Source organism: Acinonyx jubatus, chromosome E3 (assembly GCF_027475565.1).
Source record: "Acinonyx jubatus isolate Ajub_Pintada_27869175 chromosome E3, VMU_Ajub_asm_v1.0, whole genome shotgun sequence".
NCBI classification, from domain to species: Eukaryota; Metazoa; Chordata; class Mammalia; order Carnivora; family Felidae; genus Acinonyx; species Acinonyx jubatus.
Genome location: NC_069398.1, coordinates 13,052,588 through 13,070,863, shown reverse-complemented (window position 1 = coordinate 13,070,863; position 18,276 = coordinate 13,052,588). Strand labels below are relative to the sequence as shown.

At 52.6% G+C, this 18,276-nt stretch overlaps 1 protein-coding gene across 9 annotated transcripts in view; it reads right to left on the bottom strand.

The window, feature by feature from the left end:
- Positions 1 to 3,206: 3,206 nt before the first annotated feature.
- Positions 3,207 to 18,276, bottom strand: part of POLR3E (RNA polymerase III subunit E) — a 33,423-nt gene continuing 18,353 nt past the window's right edge. For 5 of the 9 annotated variants that reach the window (XM_027043050.2, XM_027043052.2, XM_027043051.2 and 2 more), the window contains 14 exons: positions 17,607 to 17,726; positions 16,549 to 16,634; positions 16,131 to 16,175; positions 15,951 to 16,042; positions 14,585 to 14,705; positions 11,519 to 11,600; positions 10,343 to 10,402; positions 10,088 to 10,245; positions 9,582 to 9,643; positions 8,538 to 9,061; positions 6,673 to 6,816; positions 5,960 to 6,037; positions 4,656 to 4,781; positions 3,207 to 3,993 (listed from right to left, as the gene is read on the bottom strand). In XM_027043050.2, the coding sequence (XP_026898851.1) occupies positions 3,937 to 3,993; positions 4,656 to 4,781; positions 5,960 to 6,037; positions 6,673 to 6,816; positions 8,538 to 9,061; positions 9,582 to 9,643; positions 10,088 to 10,245; positions 10,343 to 10,402; positions 11,519 to 11,600; positions 14,585 to 14,705; positions 15,951 to 16,042; positions 16,131 to 16,175; positions 16,549 to 16,634; positions 17,607 to 17,726 (1,755 nt within the window). In that variant the 3' untranslated portion in view covers positions 3,207 to 3,936. The other 4 variants (XM_027043055.2, XM_027043057.2, XM_027043056.2 and 1 more) reach the window with 4 other exon arrangements.

Sequence of the window (18,276 nt, the reverse complement as noted above, 5' to 3'; positions counted from 1 at the left end):
CATCTTTCCAGAATCTTCCTAAACTTCATCTATTCCCCATCACTTAAAATCACCTGAATCAGTACTAAATCTCTACATGCATTGGAACCTATTTCTGTTGTAGGATCTGGTTCTTGTGCACCTGTGGCGGTTTTTAATTACTATCTAGCTTGATATTTTCCTGACTGGTAAGGGAGTATTGCCCTCATTGCTCCCTCAGAATTTCGCTGGTTTCTTTTTGTTGTTCTTGCATGATTTTTGCAATAAGAACTTTAAAGTTGGCTCGTCTGGTTCTTGGGAATAAATGGTTATTGAAATTAGGCTGAAAAATTACTTAAATTAAGTACAGACTGACACAGACTTTGATCCAAAACATGGGTTCATGCTTTCCCATTTATTCCAGTGGTCTTTGTTTCTCAGTTTTCATATTTTTACAGTTTAGGTCTTACAGATTTCAGAAGTTTCACCTCCTGAATGTAAGATCTTCTGTTACATTTTCTGACTGTAGTTGCATATAGGAAATCTATTGATTCCAGCTATTTTGTTGAATGCTTATTGAGAGCAGCTTTTAGTTGATTCTGTTGACGTGTTGGAAAAAAATGTCTTGGCTCCTTTATTTTTGTCTAACTTTTTTGCTAGACAAAGGAAACTAATTTGTGTAATTTTTAATTTAATCTTTGTCTAACTGCTCTAAGAAGTGTACCCAGGATATGAAATAATTATGGTGAGTAAACATACATCTCAATCCTAAGGTGCATGTCCAATGTTTGATTTAGCATGATGTTAACTTTTTACTATTTGAGGCTAATGAGAATCCATCCACTCTTACTTTAAGAACTTATTATATCTGGACTGAAACAGATCTTGATCCCTGAGAGGAATTGTTCCTCCTTCCCTTTTGGCCTGTTTATAGTATGAGCTGCAGTGTTGATGCCCTGATACCACCCTTGCATGTCTGTGACAGTAGTTATTCCCAGTATCCTCTTTGCAAGGCACCTTAGGGTATTTAAAAAAACAATTTTTTTTTAACATTTATTAGAGACAGAGACAGAGCATGAGCATGGGAGGGGCAGAGAGAGGGGGAGACACAGACTCTGACGCAGGCTCCAGGCTCTGAGCTGTTATCACAGAGCGCCCGATGCGGGGCTCGAATTCACAAACTGCAAGATATGACCTGAGCCAAAGTCGGACACTTAATGGACTGAGCCACCGAGGCGCCCTGGGTGTGTGTGTGTATATGTAATATATATGTATGTGTGTGTGTGTGTGTATATATATATACACATATATATATGTATATATGTAATCTTGATAGAGGGAAACCGAATTCTAAGCAGGCTCCATGCTATCAGCCCAGAGCCTGACATGGGGCTCAAGCTCTCAAACTGCAAGATCATGACCTGAGCTGACATCGAGTCGGACGCTCAACCAACTAAGCTACCAAGGCACCCCAGGGTAGCTTTTTCTTTCTTTAACATGCCAGTGCAATCTACTACTTAGGATTTGTATTCATAGCATGCTATCTCTGTCAGGTTTTATTATTTTTTGTTGTTGTTGTTTATTTTTGAGAGAGAGCATAAGCAGGGGAGAGGCAGAGAGAATCTGAAGCAGGCTCCAGGCTGTCAGCACAGAGCCCAACGTGGGGCTCCAATTTACCAACTGTGAGATCATGCCCTGAGCATTAGTCAGATGTTAAAGCGACTGAGCCACCCAGGCGCCTCTTTGTCAAGTTTTAAACCACTGCTTCCAGATTTGGAGGCTTGTTACATGCTTAAGTTTAACCCTTGTGCTTGTCATAAAGATGTGAGAATAGTTCAACCATGGAAATTCCTGGACCTGTTCTTCTCTAATAATTGGTCTGTCATTTTCTTTCCAACCAGTTCAAAAAAAAATTTTTTTAATGTTTATTTTTGACAGAGCGAGAGCATGAGTGGGGGAGGGGCAGAAAGGGAGACACAGAATCCGAAGCAGGCTCCAAGCTGTCAGCACAGAGCCTGACACGGGGCTCAAACTCAGACCGTGAGATCATGACCTGATCGGAGGCTCAACCAACTGAGCCACCCAGACGCCACCCCCCCCCCTTTTTTAAATTTTTTTAATGTTTATTTTTTACATAGGGACAGAGCATGAGTGGGGGAGGGTCTTTCCAACCAGTTGTAAGGCTCATGCCATTTTCCTTCATGTTGGTGTATCTTTAATTCTTATAGCGAATTTTTTTGTTTTTAACAATTCTTTCCTAAATTCCTTAAGTTTACTTTCCTATTTGAATTCAGTGTTTAACTCATTTCCCTTTGTCAGTGTGTTTCAGGCTATGACTGCCCACTGAGCCCTGAGACCCTTAACTTCTCTGTGGTCATGCTGTCTCTGCTGTGCACCATGAGGAGTCTCTCCTTTGTAAGGTGGTTATACAATAACTGGACATACTCTTGATCAACTCTGGAAATTTTTACTCTTTTCAGGCTCATGTTAGTAGTACCAAGAGCATAATGGCCTGTGAAACTACATTACCAAATGTTTTCCTTTTCAGTGTTGAGCATGCATAGACCATCAAACTAAACCTTCAGGTACCAGTGGCTCTTTTGCCCAAAACAGATCATGGAAAAAGACTTAGGTAGTAAAATTTCACATCTTGCCCACACCAGCTTACTCTTACTTTCTTCCTAATCCTCTAGGGCTGTACTATCCAGTAAGGTTGACATTAGCGACACATCCCAAGTGAGCACTTAAACTGTGGCTGGTCCAAACTGCAAATGGCGTTAAGTATAAGGTACCAGATCTTGAAAACGTGGTTTTTTTTGGTACTTTTTATTATCACTTTTTTGATGTTTATTTTTGAGGGACAGAGACACAGAATCCAAAGTGGGCTCTGCTGAGAGCTTGCCTGACACAGCGCTCGAACTCACGAACCGTGAGATCATGATCTGAGCCAAAGTCAGATGCTTACCAACTTAGCTGGCGCCCCTGTACTAACATTTTTAATTATACGTTGCCATTTTAGCTACATCTTGGGCTAAATAACCCATTTCTACTAGCTTCTCTTTACTGTCAAAATGTACAAGTTACACCTATGGCTGCATGGTTGTGCCAGGCTGTGCTGCTCAGGTCATCCCCCCCCCCCCCCACCCCAACACCCACGGTGGGCTCCCTCCCCTGGCTGTAATCAAGGCCCTGAGAGCACAGACAGCACTGCCTTCCTGTGACCCTTTGAAGACAGTAGCACCACGATGCCAGGTTAGTGTTACATTTATTTTAAAAATACACAAAATATAAATTTTTTACATCAAAGTGTGATAACCTTATACACCGTTCCATACTTACCTGGTTTTGTTTGCATCCTTATGCAAACAGAATAGATGGATTTGATTCTGATTTTTCCTATGGTTCATGTAAACAGTCGAGACTGCTACATTAAGTCGTTTTAAAAGGTAAAGTGGCCACAGAAACCCAACAGTAAAACAATTTGATTTGGTTTGTTTAATGAAATTGGCAGAAGTCTTAGCAGATAATCAAAAACTACACACTGGCTTCTAGACATTTTAAATATTTAAAACCTTGAGGTTTTCTTCATCTTGTAAACATAACTTAGACCTCGTTGGCATTAAGTTTGAAAAGTAAAATATTAAACCATGATTTAGATCAGCCTGCCTGTGGTCAGTATACACTCTCTTTATTAGGAGAATGAAACCAAATAATAAGCAAAATACATTGGGGATTTCAAATTCTACTGTAAAGAAGGTCCCGGCCGCCGTCTTCTGGGAGCGATCTAACTGAAGCTGACCCTGCCACTGGCTGAGGGTGACCCCTGCTGGCCACCAGACAGCACGACACCCCAGCCGCAGGACGGTCAGGTCCTCTTGCTCCGTGGCTTCGGAAGCAGGTGAGGCTGCGTCCACCTCCGCCGGCTGCGCCGTCCTTCCTGGGACTTCGACGCACTGGGTGAGTGGTCTGTGACTACTGTCAAGACTGTACCGTCCCTTTAAGGTACCACATGCCACCGTAGCTCACACAGCAGTCCTGTGACGAGAGAGGGGTGTTCAGCAGGCGAGGCAGCTACTCCGGCCAGTACGGCTCCTCACGACTCGGTTTATGATTAATGGATAGAACACAAACGGGAGATGATGATGCTGTGGTAACTGCCTGGTCTCTTTAGTGCTTGGGGCTCAGGCCCTCTTCCTCTGGGTGGGTGGGGGGGGGGGGGGGGAGCCACAAAAGAATATGCTCGGCAAGCACAAGATAAAAAAAACTGTCAATAAGCTGACCGAGAACAAAGGTGTTTCATAAACAGCACCATAGACGGCCTTGGATGTTTGAGATACTAAATCAGGATGTAAAGAAACCGTCCTCAGCTTTCTGTGTTCCAATGTTTCTGCCAATATGGTATCTGCACCATAGTCCATTCATAAAAGCATTATAAGTAGTATATTTAAGGACTTGCTTATACTACATGATAAATTATATATTTCCTTTTAAATTTAAAAATTGATTCTACTGAAAGCCAGGTGCTACAGGATTCAAGAGGGGAGTGGAGTCAGGACTCAGGCCCAGTCACCTAAAGGGATGACCCGGCTGGACGAGCCGTGAGCACCTGCAGAGACCACAGCTGGCGGGGGGGGGGGGGGGGGGACTTCCACCCCGTCGGCCTCCACCGCAGGCGCTGCTCCCCAGAGCGTGTGTACCTTTAGCACTTTGTCCACCTCCTGTTTACTCAGATCCTCTCCGCACTCTTGAGTCAGCCGCGACTGGATCATGTTCCGGCGGACCCGGTAATTTTTGGAAAAGATTTCAAGCAAAACCTGTCGGTGCTTTAGTAGCAAAAATATGTTATTGTGGGAAACAGTCACCTAAAAGAGAAACCTCCCTGAACAAGAGATCCAGAGCCGTGGGACTGAACTCCACGCTGCAGTCTGTGTGCGCCAGGACTTCTCTAGACAGGAATACACCCAACCAATCCGTCGTCCCGAGACCCCAAGAAGAAGAAAGGACCAGGCAAGCGCCAGCAGAGGATCGGCAGTATAGACGTGGTGTTTCGTGACACAAAACAGAAGTGAAAATGGATTTAGGATGCAGGGAAAGTCACCATCTAAGCTACATGAAGACAGGGCTGGAGACTGTTGCCCATAGAGCTTTGTCTCAATGCACTTATTTTCTCATCAGATTGAAATTAATTGTGAAATTGTTTTCATTTCCTACCCCTTCAGGACTAGAAACTTCAGATGCCACCTATTCTGGCCAAGAGCACACAGGCTGGCTCAGGAAGAGCCCCTGCAGATGCTCTTGCTCCGGGGCCCCGTCACAGCCCTGGGGCACAGAGGCCCTCCCGTCTGTCCTCGCCTGTCCGTCAGCCCCTCTGAGGCAGAAGAGGGATCTCCCTTCCTCCCCACACCTTAGGAATAGGGCCAACTAGTGTTTTAGCAGTTTATTCTGAAATCCTTAAAGTTAAGCGAGTTCATGACTGAAGGAAAATTTCTGGACGTCAGGGTCCATGCAGCCACTGCTGCTGTTTTAACTCCTATTTTGTTCACTAGACACTTATGACCCTTCCTGCCAGGGTGTGACAGGAGGCAAAATGGACCAGTTTCTCTAACTTAGAAATCCAGCACCTGAGAAACGTGGACTGTCACTGGTTCACCAGACAGGCTGGGTGGCAGAATCCTCTGGAAAGCTTTGTAGAAGTTTAAATACCTAGGACCCTTCCCCGTTCCTCTGGAACTGAACGAAGTCTCGGGGGTTGGTCCTAGGAGTCTATGGAGATTTTTTAGAAGAGGACTTGGATGCAGCCAGTCTAGATGGCAGTAGGGGACCAAGGGTTCCGGTCAAATGACTGGCACGTCCGGCCTAACACTACACGGGGACACGGAGCCAGAATATTTAAACTTGAAAGCGGCTGGAAAACGAGCGTGTGTTACCGCACTCCGGGTCTCCCCGAAGGCCTCACACCCCCTCCCTGCTCTTGGGGAGACGGTAGCAGAGGTCACCTCACCTGATCGCTCATGTCTCCAGACTCCCAGAGGGCGAACACCTTCTGCTCATCTGGGGATGCAGCGGTCTGTGGGGGAAACTAACCAAGGCCTAGGCATTAGTAGTGTGTCTTTGCCACGTGGGTCCACCCGCCCCTCACCCCTCCCAGCCCACACAAGCCCCATTCAGGGACGGAGCCGCCCTTGTGAGACTGTGGGTTCCAGTTCCAGCTCCTGCCACTCACTAGGGCGTCAGTGGGAGGGAGCGGGACAGGCCCAGCCTCAAGTCACCGGATGCAGTTGACAAGGTGGGGAAGGGAGTTCTGCTGTGTGTCCTGTTAGCCTGGCATTAGCTCCCCGCTCTGCTCCGACACCCAGTGTCCTCCTACCCTAAATATACATGCGCAGATGGGTCCTGAGAAGCACTCCCACCCCCACAGCCCCTAGGAGGATCTGGGGATTCCCTCTCTCGAGGGCCGTGTCCTTGTGGGTTATGGACCCTGCCCAGCTCCCAAGCACCCGTGCCACTTGGTTCAGCAGGGTCTGAAGGGGGACCAAGAAAAGGGTGGCCAGGCTCAGGGCACCTGGTAGACTGGTTTCCAGCCCTGACAACACAACAGGGGTGGCTACCACCACATAAAGCCCCGGGGGGACCCTGACACGTACAGTCTCATTTGATCACTGGAAACAAGAGAGGTGGGAGCAGGGAGCTGCTCCAGGGCAGAGGTTTACTCACTGTCCACAGTCGAACGTCTAATAGTAGAAACAGGATTAAACTCAAGCCTGTGAGTCGAGTCTCCTCCTGCTCCCTGGACCTGAGCATCCTTGTGTACACATCTGAGGTCTTTTCCTCCTCAGAGGAGACTACGATATACGGTCCCTACATCAGGATCATGGGGAGGGAGATGGATGGGAGCAGCAGAGGGGCCATGGTCTCCCAGAGATCCCAGCCCCATTAAGAGGGAGCAATAGGGCAAGGGTACCTGAGAGCAGCCTACCTCACATCCCTCTCCCATCCACACAGCACCCAAGACGGCCTGGGGCTACCTAGACCCCTTTGCTGGGGGGGCAAGGGTGCTCCAAATAGGGCAGGGCCCCCAAACCCTGGTACCTTCCAGAGGAAACCACACCAAGGAGGCTCCCAGACACGAGGGCCAGATCTGGGACGGCCCGCCAGCATGGGATCTCAGGCCTCTCATCCTAGTTTCGTTTCTCAAGTACACAGAGTTGGGCCTTTGCCTCATCACCCAAGGCTGCAGGTGCTTCTGACCTTGGACTGCAAACGTCAACGATCTCTTAAGAGGCAGCCGCAGCCCCACGTCACGCGGTCTGGCGCCAAGTCTGGGCAGAGCTTAGGAGGAGAGAATAACCAGCACCACGTCCTGAAGCCACAGCTGACACTCCTCACACTCAGCTAAGGGAAATGGTCCACAACACACGCTCTGCTCCTACATTTCGTCCACTCCGGGGCCCCTTCCTATGCAGGGACAGGAAGCCCCGGGGTGGGGGGAGGGGGTTGTCACGCTGCCACCTGCAGGCCTGGCATCAGAAATGCTAACCATGCTGGCCTGGCCAGCTAACCTCTAGCCCGGATGGCCTGCCAGAACCCACGCACGAGCCAGTACAGCACAAAAGAGTTCAGCCCTGGGGCACCTGGGTGGTTCAGTCAATCAGGTGCCCGACTATCGATTTTAGCTCAGGTCATGATCTCATGGTTTGTGGGTTCAAGCCCCACATCAGCCTCTGCGCTGACAGTGAGGAGCCTGCGGGGGATTCTCTCTCCCTCTCTCTGTCCCTCCCCGACTCATGTTCTTGTTCTCTCTCTCAAAAAAAAATATTTCAGCCCTGCAGCCACTAAACTGAGGTTCAAATTCCAGCTCTATCACTTCCTGGTATACGAGACAAGCTCCTTTCCCTTCTTTAAAACTCAGTTTCTATACCTACAAATTGCAAAGAAGATCAAAAGGTAACAAGTGGAGTCAGCTTGGGGCTGGGCCTGCGTGGCTCAGTCGGTTAAGCGTCTGACTCTTGATTTCGGCTCAGGCCACGATCTCACGGTTTGTGGGATGGAGCCCTGCACTGACAGTGCCGAGCCTGCTTGACATTCTCTCACTCTGCCCCCTCCCCAACTCTCTCTCAAAAAAAAAAAAAAAAGGAGTCATCCTGAAAACACGACAGGAACAAGATGTGCCGGCAGAGTGGGGGCTGGAAACCAGGCCAGGGAACCTGCACGGACAGCCCCCACTCTAGGCCAAGTAGCAGCCTGGCGCCTTCAGACATCTCAGGGGGCCCTCACCCAAGTCCCAGGAGACCAAAGCCAACATCTGCCCACGTCACACGACGGCGCAGAGCCTAAGAGGCCCAAGGTTACACAAAGCCACCACACGAGAGCCAAAATTCAAAGCAAGGTCAGTGGTCCTCCCAAGTTCCCAGGCAGCCTCCAAGCCGACGCCCCCAAGGCAAGCAGGGCGCAGGCCACTCCAGAGTGACAGGACCGGCCTCCTTTCCGCCACGAGCAGCGCTGCCCGCCCAGGAGCCCGCCCGAGGGCCGGAGGGCAGCCTCGTTCGTACGCCCATCGGGCCGGCGCAGGCTCTACTTACAGGCACCAGTATTTGCTTGCAACCGGCGGCCAGCACCGTGTCCTGCAGCATGCGGTCCGAGATGCCGCTGAACAGCGTGTGACCGGGTGGCAGGCTGGCCAAGTGCAGGTTGAAGAGGCGCTTGAGTTCACTCAGCGTGAGCACAAACTGTCTCTGAAAGGTGGCCTCCACGAAGGCCCTCAGTTCCCGGGCCACAGGGGTGCCGGCACAGCCCGGGGGCGGGTGCCCGTTGAAGCTGTCCCCGCCCGCCGCCCGCCCGCCAGGCAGCCCGTTGGCCAGCCTACTGTGGAGGCCGCCACCGAGAGAGGTGTCCATGGGCTCCTCATCTTCTGCTTCCTGCTCTTCCTCCTCCTCTCCCTCCTCACTCACGGGCTCCTCCTTGATCCGCACGCCGGGCAGGACCGTGGACGCCCGCACCTGCTCCTTCCTCCGCTGCAGCTCCCGTTCCAGCAGCGCGTGGTTCTGCTGGGCCTTGCTTCTGGCCACCTGGACGCGCTGGTCCCCGGAGACCAGCCCGGCAGGCCCTGCAGGCAGAGGCCAGCTCTGCTCAGGGGGGTGTAGAGACAGGGCAGAGAGGGGCCCTCGGCCTGCGGACACCCCCTGGTCCCCCAGAGGGAGGGGATGGAAACAGTGCAGACCAGCCTCTCACTCCCACCTCACCCAGCGGGGACTGAGCTACCCCGGCAGAGAGGAAAGAAAGAGAAGTGGGGAGAGTCAGAATCGCACGTTGGGAGACCCCAACCAGGACGGGTTCCCAGTCCCTGCCAGCTCCTCCTGTCCCCCCACCACTTCCTGCCGACCCAAGAGGGCCCAGAACCTAGGAGAGCCTCAGAGCGCACAGGCCCTCAGTCCCCGAGGCCAAGCATTTAACGGGGGACAAGCCTTAAGCTGAGGTCTGTGGGGAAGGGAGACGAAAGCACAGAAAGGCCAACCGATGGGGAGAGCCACACACCCCTCTCTGGGCCCGACGAGCCCCAGCAGAGCAGCCTGCCTGGAGCCAGGGGCGGGTTAGGGGCCTGCCCAGTCTGAAGCCCCCCCGCACACCTGATTGTCCATCTGGCTTCTTTGGCAAGGTTTCCTTCACGAGATTATAGACTTTTTCTAATCTGAAAAGAAGAATAAACTTTAAGCCACGTCCCGGGTCATCTGCCTCACTACGGCAACGTTCCCTGTTGAGGCCAGGGACATCCTGGTGGCCGAGGATGCCGTGCGCACAGAGCCTGGCCGCCCCTCCCCACCGCGCACGGCCCTGTGGTGGGCGGCGGTGGCCCAGCCTTCTCTTCTGCGGCCAGTCTCCAGCCCGCTGCCTCGGGCCATGCAAACCCCGGCTTTCCACACGCAGCCCTCCTTCCTGACCCCTAAGAACACACCTGCCAGCTCTGATCGGCAGGGGTGGCTGTACCAGGCCTGTACGGGGGTGGGGGGGTCTGGATCAATCTGCCACATCCACCGGCATGCAGGACAGGGTGCACACAGCCCCAGTATGCTCTCACCAGCCCACACCCGGCCTAGGGGACGAAGTGGCTGTGGACGGCTCAGTAAGCCCTTACTTGGCCTGGATACCCGACCACAGCATGTGCTGCCGCTGGACCACATCTGGATGTTTCTTGATGAACTCTCCGTCGTAAGGCAGTATGAACTCCCAGCCTTTGTTGATCCTCACTACGGCCATGTGCTCCAGAAAGTCCTTCACATCCTCCGTGCAGAGCTGAGGGAGGGGAAGAAGTGAGGCCCGCAGGCCCGAAAGCCCGCCCCGGCCCCCGTTCCCTGCAGGGCCCGGGCTTCTGAGGGGGAACGTCACTTACTTTAGTCACTGCTGCCACCTCTTTCCGTACCACCCACCGGCTCTGTGTGAACTTCCACATCTGAGGGAGAAAAAGCAGCATGTTTCCAGGGGGCAAACAAAGATAGATCGCTCCTAAGACTGTGCCCCAAACCCATGCAGTTGTCCTGGGGGCCAGAGGGCAGGGAAGACAGTCGCCGACAAGAACTCAGACTTGACCAGACCTTCTCCCAGGCGCCGTCTGACAGCATCTGCACGGGAGAGAAAGGCTGACAGGCAGGGGCGGCTGAGGGCTTTGTGAACAAGCCTGGGAGTGGATCACCCCTGTGCTTCGACCCCGAGACCAAACTAAACTGCACAGGCACCCAGACACTAACTGTCCAAAGGAGCTGGGACATCCGACCAGGGAAAGGAAAACACAGGCACTCTCTCCAGAGAGAGCAGCCTAAGGGCTGCCCGTGTGAGCAGGCCTGTGCGAGAGCACATCACGGTCCCCGTGCACAAGCTAAGGAGACCAATTTCCCTGAACTCAAAGCACAAAGCTGAGGCCAAAGGAGGCAGTGCTGATCCCAACGGCCCGCGTTCAAACCCTCAGGGAGGCTGTGGCAGGGATTTAAGTTCTGGATAAGGGCAGGGGTGAGACAGGGCAATGGAATAGAGGAACGAGCCAGCAAAAACCCACAGCAATAGTGCAGGGAATGCAACGCGTATGAGAGAAGCAGATGTGCCCAGGACCGTGGAGAACGGGATGGTCAGCCCCACCCAACGCTGGTACCCTTCAGGCATTTGGGCCCAGTGGTCCCAGACTGTCCAATTATTCTTAAACTAGACATCCGGTTTATACAGTGATTCTGAATTGTAAAAATCAATTTAAGTCAACATAAAAAAAAAAAAAAAAAAACAAGATTGCAGAGAGCTCAGGCCAAATGAAACCTGTTTCTTAGCCAGAGTCCACCTATGGGCCTCTGGTTTATAATCCCCAGGCCAAAGGAACTCAGATTTCTTATGAAGCCCCAGACTCCAGGATTCTGAGTTGAAGGAGAAAGAAATAGGGTCCAGAGCCACACCTGCCCTTTTCCCACCACCAGGGCCAAGGTCCTGGAAGCCCTGCATGCCCCCACCCCCCACTCCCCCCCCCTCCCCCCCCCCCCGTGATCCCTACCCGACCGACCAGAGGCCAGAGAGCCTGAGCACTTACGACAAAGTCTCGGCCCCTGCAGAGCACCTCGGCAGGCACGCCGCTGTGAGGGCTGGAGGAGTCCTTGGGGTACAGGATGTCGCTGTCAACGAGAGCAGGAGCCACAGGTCAGTCCCATCCCTCAGCCCCTCTACCTGCCACAGCGCCAGCCCCCAGCTCCAAGCACTCTTTCCAACACGGGCTCGGACAGCTTCCCAGGGCCTCCCTTTTACCCTCGGAGCCTGGCTCTGTGAACACGTATGTAGAAAAGAAGCACCCCTGCTACGCACACCCCCTTAAGAGTTCTTCCTCACTGCCCTTCTCGACCTTCCGTGCACACACTGGCCCAGCCCCGAGGCCCACCGCAGTCAGGGGCTCAGAAAGAGGCCAGCCCAGGACTCGGGGAGACAGCGAGTCCTCCACATGCGGCAGGCGTGAGGCCAAGAGACTGGCTGTGAAACAGCACACGAGGCCTTTACCACCTGCCGGAAGGGGCGGGGTGGGCAGTGTGAGCAGGGGTGAGAGGGGTCAGGGGCTGGGACCTGGCTGGGCCCTGAGGCACGAGTGGGGCTAAAGCCTTTGAAGAGAAGAGCAGGGGACCAGCAGTCAAGCTCAGAGAACGAGAACTTCAGGGCCCAGGGCGAAAGAGCAGGGTCATGAGGCTCACAAGCATAACTTGACCAAGTTCAGCCACAGACCCCATCACACCCCAGTGGGGTGTCACACACACCTCCCCAGGCCGCCCTGTGCCTACGGTGCCTCTGCCGGGAGGCCCTTCTCGTCCCCTCCTCCCTCCACCTGGCAACCAACTAATACCCCTCCATCGAGATCGAGCTCTGTGTCTCCTCTCTACCCAGAATAACTAAGGGAACAGGGACCTGGCTTGTGTTGTTCACCTCTGCCACACAGACAGAAGGGACCCACTAAGTGGGTACTGAATGAGCGGAAGAACATGGTCCATGCCCTGGATCTCTGCACTCGCTGTGCTCAACTGTAATGGAGCCCACCTCCGCCCCACAGATCTCCCGAGGACAGAGACAGTGTGAGGAAGAGAGCGGAGCAGAGGGCACGGCCACATTTACCGAACGATTTATGAATTTTGCATCATTTCCTCGCAAGAACACAAAAGGACAGGGCAAAGAAGGAGCATCGCCCACAGGCCGTGGTGTGGCAGCGTGGGCTTGCAGCAGGACCCGAGGCACCGGGGCAGACAGAACACATGGCCCAGCGGGCCCTACCTTCAAGTCACAGGGACACGCCTCAGGCTGAAAGGGCAGAAACATCAGGGCCACGGGCGGTGCCGGGCAGAGAGCTCAAACCCCAGCTCTGTGGCTGCCTTGCTGCCAGATGTTTGGCAAGTCTCTGCCTCTCCGGGTCAGCGTCCTCTCATTCATTCATGCTGTAAATACACCTGGCTGTCCCATTTAATGAGCGACGTGCCATCCGAAGGCCTTCTATAACCAAACACTTGTGCGGCACAAGACAATGGCCACAATGTACGGACAGAGACCGGGCATCTGTTTCCCGGGGCAAGGGCGCCACCATGTGGCATTAACATGAATACCTTTACCATTCACTTGGCCGACTAAAATGATGGGAGCTGCTGCAATGGAGGACTTAAAAATTGGAACAATTCACATTTTGATAGATTGTTCGCCTTATACCACACTTCCTAAAAAACGAGCCTGTATGAATTAATTTTATATTACACTATTTAACATTAATTTAGGGAGCCACACTTGGCAAGGGTCTAAGATGTGCCAGGCATTGTACCGAGTACCAAGGACATGAGGGAGAGTCCCTATCCCCTTGAAACGGACAGTCTGGTGGAGGAATCACAGAAGAGAAACTACTGACAGGCATCAAGCCACAAATTCAGGACCTCTGAACGCCACAGGATATGTGAAAGGAAATTCAGACTCAGACACATCTTAAGGAACTGTAAAAAGCCAAAACAAGGGAAAATCTTAAAACGAGCCAGAGAGAAGCTAAGGTAAAGACTGGACTTGTCACCAGGAACAATGGGAATGAAAACACAACGAAATTATGTCCATATGTGGAAGGAAAGCAATCAACTGCAAATTCTACACTCAGTAAAAATATCCTTTCTATTTCCAACTGTATCAAAACCAAGGAAATCCATCACCTGCAGACCTTCATTAAACACCATCACACTTTTTAGGAGAAGGAAATCATCCCAGATAGAAACAGATGAAGGCAGGATGAGCAGAATAAAAAGGTAAATAAATATGTGAGCAGATCTAAAGAATATTGACTAAATACAATAATATCTTGTGGGTTTTAAATACAATTAAGGGGCGCCTGGGTGGCTCAGTCAATTAAGCAACTCTTGGTTTCGGCTCAGGTCATGATCTTGCAATTTCGTGGGTTTGAGCCCCCATGTCAGGCTCTGTGCTAACAGTGTGGAGCTTGCCTGGGATTCTCTCTCTCTCTCTCTCTCTCTCTGCCCCTCCTCCATGCACGCTCTCTCAAATAAACTTGAAAAAATAAACTTAAAAAAAATACAATCAAAATATATAAATACAACGGCACGGGAATTGGGAAGAAAATACATATAAAATACTCTAAGGTCTTTGAATTGTGCTGGATGTGGGTAAAACACAGCAATTAATATTAAACTGTGATCGGGGTGCCTGTGTGGCTCAGTCAGTTGAGCGTCTGACTTGATTTCGGTTCAGGTCATGACCTCACGGTTCATGAGTTGGAGGCCTGCATCAGGCTCCACGATGACAGTGTGGAGCCTGTTTAGGATTCTCTCTCTCCCTCTCTCTCTGCCCCTTCTCCACGTGCATGCACGCGCTCTCTCAAAATAAACAAACTTAAAAAAAAACCAAACAACCCATTAAACCATCATCAGTTATGAATGCACACTGAAATGTGTAAGGTCCAGAAAGGAGAACTTCCAAATTAGCAGGGAGAAACAAAATAAAAAAAAAAGAATCCAGTAGAAGGTAAGAATGGATGTAAAATGCAGGACAAACAGAAAGCACTAAGGTAGGCTTAAACTCAAAACACTGAATTTGAATGGATCACACGATCCCGTCACAGAGTCACAGAGGGACTGACCTCTTCACCACCCAGTTTCCTTGGACTAACATCGCCACCTTCTGGATGCCACGCAGAACAGCCACAGAGTCGATGGAGGGGCCCAGGAGGCTCATCAAGTTGGCAAAAGGCATGACCTTCACTGAGGACACAGACAACATCAGACAAGGGAAGGGTGCCCGGGCCCGTCCCTCTCCCCTGCCAAGTCTACATAGCTACAGGTTCACTTAACCACCCCGGCATGTAAATAACACTGATGACGTGGGTAATAACAACAGCCAACTTCACTGGCTGCTTGCTATGTGCAGACACCCTGCACCTCACTGAATCCTGCAGGAAAGACCCCAAAAGGTGCTCCTTAAGGGTAAAACTATTACGAGGCACCCGGCTGGTTCAGTGGATAGAACACACTACTCTTGATCTCAGGGTCATGAGTTCAAGCCCCATGTCGGGCATGGAGACTAGTCAAAAAAAAAGGGGGGGGGGGCACATGGGTGGCTCAGTCAGTTAGGCTTCCCATTTCAGCTCAGGTCATGATCTTGTGGTTCATGAGTTCGAGTCCCACATCGGGCTCTGTGCTGACAGCTCAGAGCCTGGAGCCTGCTTCGGATTCTGTGACTCCCTCTCTCTCTGCCCCTCCCACACTCGTACTCTGTCTCTCTCTCTCAAAAATAAATAAAACATTAAAAAAAATTTTTTTAAAAGGGGGAGGGGGGAAGACTATTACTACTGAGGCCCAGAAAGGCAAGAACCTGGGGATGACCCCATGTCCTTTTGCAGGAAAGCCATCGGCCTGGCACCCTGGCAGCCCCAGGCATAGCTGGGAGCTCCCCTCTGCTCAGGCCCCTGGAGACCCCTGAGTTGGTATCTCAGAAGAGGAACCCAGGTCCTGGGACTCGGCTCTTGAGGTTCAGGGCTCACATCTGCCCTAAGGGTTCTGGCCCTCCAAGTCCTCTGAGAAAGGAGACCAGTCCCTACTGTGTGGAGCCTGGTGAGGACGCCTCAAAACAGCGCAAGCAAATGAACGGAACTCATGTTCATGTGCAAGGCTCTGTATAAGCCACATAGAAACCTCGTCTCTGAATCCTCATCTCAGCCCCCTAGGAGCTTAGTTCCTTTTTACAGATAAACTTAGGCTCAGGAAGGTCAGTGACCTGCACAGGCTCACACAGCAGGGGAGTGGCCAGGGCGGAACAGGATCCAGAGCCTGGCTGCGGGAGCCCACTGCAGTACCTTCCTTCCAGACAAGGCTGGAGCTGTAAAGCTGGGCACACTCTGGGTGGTGGGGGCCTCTGGCCTCGCCCCTCAGTCCTTAAGTCTCTCCCAGATTGTTTCCCCAGGAGGTGGCAGGGCTGGGGTCCCCCCAGGGGAAAGGGTGTCCACCCACCATTCTTCATCAGGATCTTGATCTGATCGGCCAGGGGCAGGGTACGCAGCTGGGCCATGGACAGGACGTTGCTGGGGGCCACAGGTTTATCTCTGATGAAAACAGAGGTGATGGGTTACAGGACGGGATGTGGGGGAGGTCTGGGGTGGGGAGGATGGCGTGTGGCCCGAATCTACTCACTTCTCCTCCTCTGGGCTGGGTGGCATCAGCATCATGAGGTACTCACTGCAGGGAAGAGGGCAGGGTCAGGGGCTCCCGGGCTCTGTCCCTGCCCCACACCTGCCTGTGAACCCAGACTGCATCTAAGCTGAAGCATCCCCAGGGAAGGGCTGGGGGGTGGGAAAGCAGACAGAAATCCATCCCCATACTCCCTAGCACCCCACCCGCCCCAAACTTGTAGAGAAAGGAGAACCATCTCTTCCCACACCCACTCTCCTGGCCCTCTCCAGAGGACGAAGGACCCCTCCCCATGTCCCTCCTCCACACTACAGAAGGGACCACAGTCCCTAGGAAGGCCCCACATCAGAGGGACCCTCCTAGTGCCAGTGACAGGTTCAGTAGCCCATAGGGATTAACACCATGGCCCGGAGGACCTCACCTGGGTGACTTGACAAGCTCTGTGTTCTCAACCCCGCTGGAACCCTGGCACAGGAGGTACTGGCGCTCGTGCTCAGAGCGGCTGTCCTGTTGGTGGAGGGGCAGGGTGGGAGGACCCTCCGCCACCCCCCACCCAGCCCTTCTGCCCTCCAGTTTTTACCCCTCTATCACCTTCCACTCCAGCCACCTACTGTCTGGCCCCAAAGCCATCCAACCACCTGAGCATGGCATCCAAGGCCTCTGTGGTGTGGCCTCAACCAACCATTTCCAGCTTTGTGACTGAACAGCCCCAGCACCCATGCCTAGGGGCCCTGTCTGTGACACAGGACCACTAAAAGCAATGATAAAAATAACAGCTAACAGTCAGTGAGCACCTACTATGTGCCAGGGTCTAGTCCAATGGCTGCATATATATCTCAACTTATCTCATTAGGTAATTTGCCTATAGTCACACACTATGAAATCGCAGAGCTTCTGAAGTCTGACTCTAAGACTCTGTCAACACAAATCTTTCAGAAGATTCCAGAGATTTCATGAGTTGTTCCTTCCCCAGAAAAATGTTAGGGAGCCCTAGCCTCTGGTGTCTTTGGCTTTGATTCAATTGTTTCCCTTACTCAACAGTTTCAAGGATTGGGCTCAAGGTCAACACACCAGATAAAAAGCAAGTATAGTCAAAAGCACCCTTGGCAAATACATGGTGAACTTGGCCCAGGGAAGAGATGGCCAGTTCTCTATCATGCGCCTCCGTTCAGGACCCGTGATGCATAAAAATACATAACTAAACACCAGCCCCACCCCAGAGTGCGTAAGATGCTCACACTTTGGCAGAGTCTGGGGGGCCGAAACGCCTGACCCAAGAAACAGCAGACTCGCTTCTCAGTCTCCTGCTCCCCTGGGGACACTCAGTGGACCAGCTGGAGCAAGGGACAAACTGCCCATAGGACTTCATCCTCCCGCCCTGGGCTACCACTCAATGTGAAACCAGTTCACGGTGAGACAGTGAGGCCACAGTGGGCACCAGGCTTTGCTCCCAGGACCGCCCTGGGGCCCCCGGCTCACCCTCAGGCCGTAGTAGTGCAGGTGGACCCAGGGCTCCTCGGCGTGCTTCTTCTGCAGGAACTCGTACGACTGCACACGGCGCTGGCGGGCCTGCTCTGACTCAGGACGGGAGAACCGCACCTGGGAGGGGCGTGGTGGCCTCAGGCCCAGGACACAACCCGGCTGCATTCCGCACCCACCAGGAGGCTGGAGAACCCCACACCTGGGGCACCTCCCACCCCCGAGCCCCCCATTTCCTGACACGGGTCTCTTAAATACAGCTCCAACCACGTCCCTCTCTGTGACTCGCCAACACAGGCCACAGGGCAGCTTTCTCTTGCCTCCGCCTGCCGGCACCCACTACTCCCGCTGGCAACAGGACCCCCGTTTTCCTTTAGGAAACGCCCAGTTCCCCCTCAGTTTGGGAGAGCAAATATCCCTCCCCCACCCCCACCCCCACACACGTTCCCAGCCACAGGAGTGGGCACGTGACTCAGACCTGAACAATCCGAGCACCAAATCCTCTTAGCCACAGGGGCTGGTTCAGGGTTGGCCAAGCCAACGAGTCCAGTCTGGGACTTTAGTTAGAAGTAATGAGAAAGAAGTTTCTTTTCCCCTGGGGTCTTGGAAGCTGGGAGGATGTGAGCCTGGAGCTGGGACAACTCTGTACCACTGGGGACAGACACCCTGC